The 12323-nt window shown below is 35.8% G+C and overlaps 1 protein-coding gene across 5 annotated transcripts in view; it reads left to right on the forward strand.

Annotated features, from left to right (window-relative positions):
- Positions 1-12323, forward strand: part of ccar1 (cell division cycle and apoptosis regulator 1) — a 58832-nt gene that overhangs the window by 13980 nt on the left and 32529 nt on the right. For 3 of the 5 annotated variants that reach the window (NM_001145599.1, XM_009307240.4, XM_009307241.4), the window contains 2 exon segments: positions 2568-2694; positions 11991-12183. In NM_001145599.1, the coding sequence (NP_001139071.1) occupies positions 2568-2694; positions 11991-12183 (320 nt within the window). 5 annotated transcript variants of the gene reach the window in all.

Here is a 12323-nt window from a genome sequence, read left to right on the forward strand (position 1 = left end):
TGCGTATGATCGCCCTGTTTCCCTTTTGAATGTAAGGCTCTTGCATAAAATAATAAAGTTTTAATTTATAAGTGACTTTTCTTTGCTGCGTCCTCCTTGATGTTTCAATAACTCATAATAATCTTTACACCATATTGAACACAGCAGACAGTAAAGGTTTTCAAGAGTTTTTGTCAAGTTTAAAAAGTTTTTTTGCACGTGTTTAGATGTCTGTATGTGTGTGAGACTGAGCAAAGGAGCGCTCCCTTCACAGCTCTGTTGATGCCGCACAGCTTTTTTCTTTGTGTTATTTATTTTTGAGATAACCCTAACACAATATGAATACAGCAGAAAGACATGAAACTTGACAAATTTCGTGTCCACTTTGGTAGGCTCAAAACAAAAGTGTCAGCTCTTCATAAAATAGCCTAAGCTATATTGAAATAATTTAAAGAATTACAAATATAGAATATAATAAAATCGCATTAAATAAATAAACCAATATAAAACTAACAAAAGCTAAACCAATTTTGGAATATACGATAAATTAAATCGTTTTAAAGCCATATTAAACTTTCATTTTACAAAGGTCTATCTGAAAAAAAGATTTTAGATGTTTTATAAAAACAATAAACACAGAAGAAGGTTTAAAATATTATTTATTAAGTATTTGGATACGATGATAATAATCAAATCATGCAAACAGAGCATTTTTAGGGTGAGTGAAAGCAGAAACTAGGCGACCTTTTTTCTTTTCCTTTATCTTTTTTTCTTAAATACATGAAGAGCTTTAGTTTATAGCTGCTGAGCGCAATGAAACATAGACAATATTTTATTACTTGCATTTATGTGCTGAAATACTGAACACTTTCCTTAAATATTCTTAAATAAAGGGGAATCACCTAAGTGTCTGATAGCCTTTAGGAAAAAAATTTATGTTTCAGGTTGTTCCGGAGCATTCGGGCTAAATGTTTGACGGCGTCTATGTAAACGAGGATGTTATAAAATACATTTTCTTTTTTTGTTTCATTTTTCTGTCTTTATTAACGGAGAATGTCTGTGGTTTTATATTATGGATTGATGCGCTCACTGCGCTGGGTACCTCTGTTAGTGGCGAGACCACTCGATTTCGATGCCAACTGTCGGTTGGTGAGTAAATTAATATGATGAATGAGAACACACAGGCCTATACATATAGACATATAATGCAATGCTGAAAAGTAACGTGTCATTTGTTTGTTTCAGTTGTCTTTATTTGAATGGTTCCGTGATGATTCCATGGTGTGCTTTATCTGCCTGATTCCCGCTGAAGTGGGCGGGTTGTGTGACGTTTTGATTAGGGGGACGTTCTTGGGGCGGGGTTTGCATGGCGCGCTGCGAGCTACTAGCCCGACAGTGGAAACGCGACATGATTTTGGCCTCACTGCTCAACCTCCCGGGCGATTGGCCCGGCTCGGCCCGATTAAATCCCTGGCTCGCACTGGCCCGACAGTGGAAATGCCGCTATTGTCTCTCCACTCTCCCAATAGCTGGTGTGTGGTGATTGCACTGGCGCCATTGTCCTGTGGCTGCACACTGATGAGGGTGGTGTAGAATATTAAGTAAAGTATAAAGCATCCTTTTCCATCAAGATATTTTGACTTGTGTCCAGTACATCAAAGGCTGCATTTACACTGCCGATCTTGATGGTCAATTTCGATTTTGTGACTGTACCCGATTTTTTTTGATGACCTGCTTGCATCATCTTTTAAAAGTGACTCGTATCTGATTGTTTGCATTTACACAGCACACAGCATAGGCGCAATGACCAGAAAAAAAAGACCTTGTGCTGACTGACAGCTGATAATTAAAGATTGCCCTTTTCTCCATTCCAGTATTTAATCTGTTTACAGGGTTTAATTTTTTTAAATTCTTTTTGACAAGCTGTTTTTCTATGGTTTATGACAAAAAAGTTTTCGTTTGGCCATCTTCTTTTAATCTAGGCTTTTTTTTTAACCAGATTTATGCACGTGATAAATGCAAAAGTTTTATATTTATATTGGTTAGGTAAAGTATATTACCCTGTCTCTCTCTCTCTCTCTCGTTAACATGCTTAAATACGTGTGCTACAAGTCTGTTCTGAAATGAAAGTGTCAAACTTGATGTTATTCGCTATGGTTTTTAATGATGTGTGACTCGCATTGACAGGTGAAAATCCAATCTACCTGCTTACACTGCAGACACGAGGACACAGATCCCATTCATATCGGATAAATTTCCACATATCAGCAAAGCCTGAATCTGATTTGAGTAAATCGCAATCCATGTGGTTTGTTCCTGCTTACACGTACACGGGCCATTTCCGATCTGTGCCACATGGGAGAAAAAATCGTAATTGAGTCACTTGAACCATGCAGTGTAAATGCAGCCAAAGTGTCAAAAGTGAAACCAGCATAACCCTTTTTTACTACATCAGCTAAAACCTGAAAATGCAATGTTCAGTCAATAATTTTTGCCAGGAAAAAATTTGGTGCATCCTTAATCTTATGCTTTATTTAAATTGCCCAGCTATTTGTTGCCTTTAAAGGCGTTGTTTTGTGTTTTTGCAGTGCGGTCAAGGGGAAAACACCTCAAGTCGGTGACCGTGTCCTGGTGGAGGCCGTCTACAATCCCAACATGCCTTTCAAATGGAACGCTCAGCGCATTCAAACCTTACCTCAGCTCCCCAACCAAACGGTAAGTAAAGCTACAGTCTGAACAGATCATCAATCTAACAGTGTGATACGGTTCTGCGTCCACAGTGTCATAATAATGATGATGATGATGCTGCTGTTGATTCCTGTGTTCTCAATCTCCATGTAGCACCAGCCGCCTCAGCCCTTACCTCAGGTTTCCCCACAGCTGTCCAGCTTTTACACTGACGCAGGAATGCAACGCTACTCTGATTTACACTCGGCGGTGGATTCAAGACAAAATGTAACCCACGCCACTTGACCCCCCCTCCCCCCCGCGCCTCATTCTTTCCTCCTGCTCTTTATCTTCTGCTTGATTGCTCCTTCACTCTTCTGTTTCACAAAATGTGTCCTTGGGTTTCTTTCCTTTTGCCCAAGACAAGCTGTTGCTGCTTTTTCACTCCTCTCTGTATTACAGCTCACGGCTTGTATGTTGTAGTAGTAATTCAACTTTTTTTTTCTCTCATAATCCTTTCATTCCCTTTTTTAGCTAATCGGCACTGGCTGTTCTTTGATACAAATAGTTTACTTGAAAATTAAAGTTACTTTATTTGCCCTCAGGCCTTTTTTTGTACAGTAAAATGTTAGATTTTTTTAGGTGAATCTTTGGTTGTTGGTCATTCACAAAAATGCAAGCGGAGTTTGACAGTTAATACATACTGTATTAATGCAAAACTAAATAAATTCCCAGAACTCCTGTTGATATTGTTACCTGTGGGTTTCAGATTATTGTTTGTAGAGGCTGTGGAATAAAAGTTTAAAGTTCCCGTGAAATTAGGTAAAATACTTTTAGTTTCAATAATGTTAGTGTTAGTCTGTTAGTTTTAAGGATATCTATTAGATAGTGTAGTGGTTCCCAACCTGGGGTCCGTCCACTAAGGGGGGCGCCAGAGTTCACAGGGGGGGCGCGGGAGAGGATAAGTATTGAGGTAGAAAAAGGCATAAAAATGCTCCACTATTATAAAGGGCTTTGCAATTAATCGAATATCCGATTTAGATTTCGGTTTCAAACGATTATAAAAAAGCATTAATCGAGATAAATGATTATTGCATTATATTTTGCCACGTTCCAGTTGTACACGTGTTGCTCTTAAAAGCGCGAAAGAGCTTATGTGTGTGTGCAGCACGATCACGCAGTCAGAAGCATGCGGCCGGTCAGCATTCACTCTCATTCACACACTGAGACGAGCAGAGGAGCGCAGACATCTAAAGTCCTCTTAACGTGAGCGCTTTAATGGTAAAACATGTGTCAAAACGCGGTGTTTAGTGATTATTTACATTAACCCTCATTTGTGTAATAAACAAACGAGTTGAGGATCAAAAGACGTGAAAGAGAAACCATTAAAGAGACAGTGCGCTATAATCCTTCTGCCGCCTGTTTTTATCATTATTAAACAAACACAACGAGAAAACCCTCGCTGCTCTTGACTGAAGGACTGCTGTAGCTAAAGTGTTTTCTTACAGTGAAGATGCTTAAAACACAGTTTGTTTTATATTTTTATTCTATTGTATTTATTTCTCTTTCCTTTGCAGGGTGGAAAATAACTGTATGTATACAGTTGAAGTCAGAATTATTAGCCTTCTTGAATATTAGCAAACCTTTTCCTGTCCAATACCTGTTTCATGGAAAGAATATTTTATTAACTTATTTCTGAACATAATAGTTTTGATATCTCATTTCTAATTACTGATTTCTTTTTGTCTTTGCTATAATGACAGCACACATAATATTTCACTAGATATTTTTCAAAATACAAGCATTCAGATTAAAGTGCAGTTCAAAGGCTTAATTAGAGTAATAAGGCAAGTCATTATAACGGTAGTTTATTCTGCAGACAATCAAAAATATATATTGCTTAAGGGGGCTAATAATATTGACCTTAAATTGGTTTCAAAATATTTAAACCTTTCTTTATTCAAGCTAAAATAAAACAAATAGAAGAAAAAATATTATAGGAAATACTGTTAAATGTCCTTGCTCTGTTAAACATAATTTGGGAAATATTTATAAAAAAAAAAATCTCAGGAGCGCTAATAATTTTGACTTTAACTGGCAATGGTTTTGAATAATCGTGATTACAATTATGACCAAAATAATCGTGATTATGATTTTTCCCAAAATCGAGCAGCCCTACTATTATATATGTATTTTTAAGTACCAAAAAAATAAATAAAAATCTAAACGCATGCTTAAAATTCCAACATAATAGTGAAAATAATTAAAATAAATAACTTTAAATAATTATTTAAATTTTGCTCACTCGCGCAATCTGCTTGTCAACGTGTCGTAAAGGCAAAATCAAAACAAAAATGGCAGACAAACGTAAATGCAGGGATTCTTCAGAGGCGAAGATAAAGATTAGACAGTATGACAAAGCCTACCTAAATTTTGGTTTTATTGAAGGCCAAGACAAGTTAAAACTGATTAATTAATATTTTCTGTACATATTACTATATATCAATATTACACAAACACACACACACACACACACACACACACACACACACACATATATATATATATATATACACACACACACACACACACACACACACACAGTACATATGTATGTGCGTGCGTGTGTATTTATATGGTGGGGGGGCTCCAATGTTTGTATATGTTCATGGGGGGGGCCCCAAAGAAAAAGGTTGGGAACCACTGAGATAGTGTGCAAGTTAGCATTTTGGAAAATATAAAACTGATATAAGCATCCAAACGTACAGTTTGTCACCTCCGCCTAAATAGAATTTTTTTTGATGTGACCTCATATTTCAGTTTTTCATCAAATCCAATTGACCCTTCTCTAAGCCCCGCCCTACTTAGTTATTGTTGCTATGCCTGTCAAGCTTTAATGCCTTGCACGTCTATTACAATACATATGTTCCGATGTCAGACATTCCCAGAGATATAATTAGTCATTTTTGGTGAATGGGTGAGATATCTGAGAAAGCCAGACAAAAAAGGACTGCAGTATGCATTACAGGTGTATATTCACGACTTAATACGCAACCGATTAGAAGATAATTTAATCAAAATTGAAGCTAGGTTAGCCTAGCTGCCTCATATGTTGACCATTTAACAGCTTAATGTTCATTTAAGCACGGCAGGAGAGGTGAAATAAAAAAAATAATCTAATAATAACAAATTAAACCATGATTTCTCAATTTTTAGCCAAAAAGCCTGATAGACTAGTGTTGTGCAATGAAATTTAGTGTTACTAACTGACGAGGAAACACACATGGACAGTGCTTCTACATAATTCATTCATATAAAGAGCAGCCAGAAAGGGGAAACTGATGGATTTGTGCCAAATATTAGCATCATTGACTCATAACAATGTACAGTATGTATAACTGTCAGCATGTTTGTGTAATTTTTATACAGTTTCTATTCTAATTTGCAGTTAAGTGGAAAAAATAAATACATTGAAATGTAAATTATGCAAATTTAAAATGCAAATTTCAGCAAATATTAATTAGACACCAAATAAAAAGGCAGACACTAACCTGGTATAATGCCATCACCAATGACTAAATTTCTAAAAGACTGATGAAATCATCGATGAATTGTAGCTCTGACATGGCTATGAGGGTTATAAATGACTGAAAAACTGCTGCGGGTGATGTATATTTATCGCAAGTTATCAGATTGTGATCACATGACTGTTTTGTTCTGTTGTTATGCAATTTCAAATATTCCTAGTTTAGAATGGATGGAAAATGATTGCTATTAGTATGACTACTGTTGTGACTTAAACAGAGCAGTGCTCTGTTTATCAAGTAAAAAAAAAAAAAAAAACAGCGGTGAAACATAACCTGCTTTGTTTTTTTTTTTTTAAGAAAACACAATTTAGATATTTTAAGAGGTTTGTTATTGCCTTCTATCAGTGACAACGTTTACATGGACACCAGTAATTCGATTTTAATGCGATTAAGACAATACTCTGATTAAGAGTCGACCATGTAAACAGCGATTTTTGATTAATTTAATCAGATTAAGGTCGAACTAAGGAGAAATCGAATTAAGACGGGTGGACTATGCCGATTTTTTTTTTTTTTTGCATTATTAAAGTGCACTACAAATGTGTAAATACCTTAATCAAACTATTACCGTCATGTAGGGCTTTTTGACGCGTTTTGCAACAGGATAGTCCATACACACACACATATGGCTGTTTGACACTCTTTGCACCTACCGAGTCAGGGCAGACCACAGACAACTGCATCATGAAATGCGTAGTTTTTATTTTTTTCTTCCATTCAGCATGCGGTATGAACTTTCATTAAAACATAACTCTTTCAGCAGTTCATAGTTGCATCCAATATCTCGTTTGTCACGGGGAACATGCCCGAATGAAAGTGAAAGTGCCAAACTGCAGTTGACAAATTAATAATGAAACACCTGAAATTACATGAAACTTCTGAGGAAATGCGGATAGCGTGGTGACGCAATGATGTTAATCTAAGTATAACATAACTATAACATGTAAAACGCGATCATGAATAAGATTTTCACAATCCATATGCACAACGCTTTGACTTGTTTTCCTTGAAAGTTTGACAGGCCTCCTGCATGTAGTTACGGTTGCTAAGCCACGATTAGTGTGTGGTTTTCATGTGTTTCTTAGCGAAGGGTCAATTTGACCAATCAAGTACTCACATGCTCCGCCCCCTTCAAGAAACTTATCATTTACTTTTCAATTGATGCGCTTAAGTTCATCCACTCTCACCAAAAATCAGTCCAAAAAAAGAAAACTCACATTTTACCGTACACCACACTGCTATAATGCCAAAATAACCACGCCTTTAACTTCTCTCTTGTAAAAATCACTTGGAGTTTCAATGAGATGTAATAATTACACACAAGCACCCGCCAAGCAAGCACAGAAACACCTTTAAAAAAACTAGTGTATGATAAATGTTCATATTTTAGAGACATGGCATGGGAAAATGTAACTTAACGCAGTGCTATTTGTACAGTCTGAGACCCACTTTATATCGTATATCAGTCAGGCAGCAGGGGTAGTTCATTTTTAAAGAAAACACACTTTAAACACTCAGATTTTGTAACTGCATACAGTTCACCGAAAGCGCTCGACCCAGGTTACTGCAATACTTTGGCATACTTGTGCATATATTCTATGGTGTCAAACATCTAATTAAAAAATTCACATTTCAAAGCACTTTGCAGGACCTTTAATGATGTAAATTATGTTTTTTGCACAGAGTGACCATTTTTCTTTATTTTATTGTGTTGCCTGGAACACAACATATATGCCAGAAACAATGAGTATTAGTTTTGTTTTTCCTGCAAGTTATTTTTTGTTTTAAATTCTTTACTAAGTGTTGGTAGCCATTGACTTGCAATTTATGAATCACCAAGGGTCACAGTTTGAGATACAAATCTTTTTGTCTAAAGAAATGGCCTAAGGGTTTGTAAATTACCTGCAAATTATTATTTTACATACATAATTGGAAATTCTTTTTGCAGCAATTCTTTGATATCCACAGCAATTATTTAAAGAAACCTATATTTGTACTTTTTTGTAGTTTTATATTAAACTTTTGAAACTTTAGCTTAAGTATAACCTAATTACAAATTTATAGAATTTTTTTTATTCTTTTTTTTATTTTTGTTAGTGCCGCTTTTTATTTATTGCTTATTATAAGAAGTAATTATTAGTGATTAAGTGCACTTATGATATTTTTGACATGTCTATATGCGGACACAAATGTCACTATGCCAGTGATGATAAAATAAAAGTTTTTTTGTCTTATGTAATTAACAACAGTTGTAAGACATTAACTATGTTTACATGGACATCAGTAATCAAATTATTTGCTTTAATCTGAATAAGACAATTATTTGATTAAGGTGTTTACGTGAGTTGCTTTTTGAATGTTCCCCATTTTACATGTTATTGCACATGCTATATAGCACCGTGCTATTCACATTTTATCTGAGTTGCATGTAATTTCGAGTGTTTTATTTTTAATTTGTCGACTGTAACTGCAGTTTGGCACTTTCTTTTGGGAACATTTCATGCATGCCTCCAGTGACAAACGAGATATTGGATGGGAGTATGAACTGCTGGAAGAGTGTTGTTTTAAATTGATACCGCACGCCGTATGGGAAAATAATTTTTTGCATTTTGCAATGCAGGTGTCTGTGGTCAAACAGCATTTTGTGTAAGGGCTATCCAATCGCAAAATGCGGCGAAAATCCTACCTGACGTTAATAGTTTGATTGCCACATTTACATGGCTATACTGCACTTCAATAATGCAACTAAAATAAGCATACTCCACGTCTTCATTTGTTTTCTGTTTAGTTAATTATGACCTTAATCAGAGTAATGAAAAATAGTCTTAATCTTAATTAAAATTGAATTATTAGAGTCCATGTAAACATACTCATTGTCTCCTTTTGAAAGTCCAAAATGCTTGCTTTCTTTTAAAACAACGTGCCTTTTTAGTGTTTTTTTGTGGTTTTGTTTTGTTTTGTTTTTCTTAAAACAAAATCTATTGTCTTTCAACAGGGGCCAAAAGTGGTAAATGGTAACAGCAGTGCTTCAACTTCCTCTGTCTCCAGCTCTTTCTAATCATTTTCCTTTCTTTTCACTGGGTTTAGTGCTCCTTCATTACTCATTTAGGCACTTTTTCCTCCCATCCATTAAAATGGTTTTCTAAACCTGTATTGGAGATGGCCTTTTAATAGGCTCTGGTTGTATGCCGTTAAGTACGATATGCTTAAAGGGGTAGTTCACCCAAAATAAACACATAGGCCCAATCCCAATTCTACCCCTTAGCCCTTCCCCTTGTCCCAATTCTCCTTAGCTTGAAGGCGTAGGGCTAAGAGAAAGGGGTAGATACCCCTTTGAAAGGAGATTTTTCAGGAACACACTTGAAACCAAAGGGTAAGAAAATTTCCCAGAATACACCAGCCACAACGGCAGTATAGCTGCACCTGGAAGTAAGGAGATCCACATATTAGTATTTTCTGTCTTTATTATTAATTTTTACAACAAACAAGTGCATGTTTTAATATATTTACTGTATAACGGCGTTCCTGTTTTACCATCATAAAAACCTCCTTAAAAAAATGCTAAAATAAAAACCGCAAAATTTCGCTATCTATAATACATAATAGTAACTCCTGTATAGCAGTCCCACAACATTCTGTCAGAAAAGTCTAGTGGCTGGGAATGAGCTTTTTACAGTGTCTACCATAATGTTAATGTTGTTTTGATTATTTCCACTCTGTAAATGCACAGTACAGTTAAGATCTTATTTTCACATTAGATCGTTATGATAACATAATATATGCCTTCATTAATTTACTGAATATAAATACCAAAACATAACGCAAGTGGAATAACTACCGCAGTTGCAATCGTCTGATCTCATATGAAGCAAGAGATGGCGACGATATAGTTGAAGTCAGAATTATTAGGCCCCCTTTGAATTTTTCATTCTATTTTAAATATTTCCCAAACGGTGTTTAACAGAGCAAGGACATTTTCACAGTAAGTCTGATAATATTTTTTCTTCTGGAGAAAGTCTTATTTGTGTTATTTCAGCTAGAATAAAAGCAGTTTTTAATTATTTAAAAACCATTTTAAGGTCAAAATTATTAGCCCCTTTAAGCTATATATATTTTTTCGATACTCTACAGAACAAATCATCATTATACAATAACTTGCCTAATTACCCTAACCTGCCTATATAACCTAATTAACCTATTTAAGCCTTTAAATGTCACTTTAAGCTGTATAGAAGTGTCTTGAAAAAATATTAAAATATTTACTTTCATCATGGCAAATATAAAGTAAATTAGTTATTAAAAATGAGTTATTGAAACTTTTCAGTTTAGAAATGTGTTGAAATAATCTCTCAACAGAAATTGGGGAAAAAAATAAACGGGGGGATGGGGGCTAATAATTCTGACTTCAACCGTATGATGACGTGTGCAGGTGCTGTAGAGCTGTCTCATATCTTAGGGGTAAATTTTGAAGCTCTTCCCCTTCACACTCAATTTTAAGGGCCAAGGGGAAGGGGTAGGGGTACAAAAATCGAATTGGGATTGGGTCTTACTTGCCATCTACTCGCCTTCAAGTTTTCTTATTCAGTTGAACACAAAAGAAAAAATTTTGAAGAAAGCTGAAAACCTGTAATCGTTTACTTGCATAACAGGAAAAGCAAATACCGTGAAAGTCAATCGTTACATGTTTCAACTTTTCTTTAAAATATCTTCTTTTCAACAGAAGAAAGAAAATCAAACAGGTTTAGAACAAGTAAAGGATGAGTGAATTTTCAGCTTTAGGTGAACTACCTAAGGTAAAGCTACCTTTAAGGTTTTTTTTTTTTTTTACTTATCTGATGTAGGGGGCGTTGCGTTTTATACTGTGTTATTAAATAATGTTTTTTTCAAATACATTTTGTAGATGTTTCAAAGTTTTGGATGTTCATACTCTTTTCTGAAATAGGCTTCAAAGAAAAAAATTGTATTCTTGAAATCATGGTAAAACGGTCAAATTGTGAAATATAGTAACAGTTTATAAGTTTTAAATGTATTTTAAAATATTATTTTTGTGTTCGTAAAGCTTGAGTTTTTAGCATAACAACAATGTTAAGTATATTTCCAAAAAAATTTTTTTACTTTAATTAATTAAAAAAAAAAACTTTTATTTGCTAAAAGTATTAATTTTATTAATTTTAAGTAATAATTTCTTGTTCGTTGAAATTTCTGGCCCCAAACATGAATTATGAGAATTTTATTATAAATGTTGGAAAACGGCAACACAGTGGTGCAGTGGGTAACGCGTTCACCTAACAGCAAGAAGGTCGCTGGTTCAAGCTTCAGCTGGGTCAGTTGGCATTTCTGTGTGGAGTTTGCATGTTTTCCCCGTGTTGGCATGGGTTTCCTCCGGGTGCTCCAGTTTCCCCCGCAGTCCAAAGACATGCGCTATAGGTGAATTGGGTAAGGTAAATTGTCTGTAGTGTATGTGTGTGAATGAGAATGTATGGGTGTTTCCCAGTGATGGGTTGCAGCTGGAAGGGCATACGCTGCGTAAAACGTATGCTGGATAAGTTGGTGGTTTATTCCGTTGTGGCGAACCCTGATTAATAAAGGGAATAAGCTGAAAAGAAAATGAATGAATGAATGAATGATTAAATGTTGGAAAGCAGAGATAAAGTTTTAACCGCATTGCCCAGCTTTAATCTTTAGCATTTTTATGCGTTATAAAGTGGTTGTGCATACTTGCAACCTGTCTCTTCTGCTCCATCTTTTCTTTTTCAGAGCCAGCCACAAGTCCCGAATATGATGAAACCAGGTCCCACCATGCTTCAGTCTCTACCCCCACCCACCACATTCAGTGTCCCAGCACAGGGGCCTCCTCCATCTCTCCTGCAGGCCCAGCTCTCCGCTGCATCTCTGGCTCCTCTCCTGCAGAACCCACCGCAGCCACTGCTGCCCCAGCCACCCCCTAAAGGTACATTAACCCCTCAGCCATTACCAGAGACATGCTGTAGTTGATTGACTGGTTAGGGCAGGGGTCCTAAAGGGCTGTTGTCCTGTTGAGTTTAGCTCCAACTTGCTTCGACACACCTGCCAGGAGCTTTTTAGTATATC

This window comes from Danio rerio, chromosome 13 (assembly GCF_049306965.1).
Source record: "Danio rerio strain Tuebingen ecotype United States chromosome 13, GRCz12tu, whole genome shotgun sequence".
Taxonomy (NCBI): domain Eukaryota; kingdom Metazoa; phylum Chordata; class Actinopteri; order Cypriniformes; family Danionidae; genus Danio; species Danio rerio.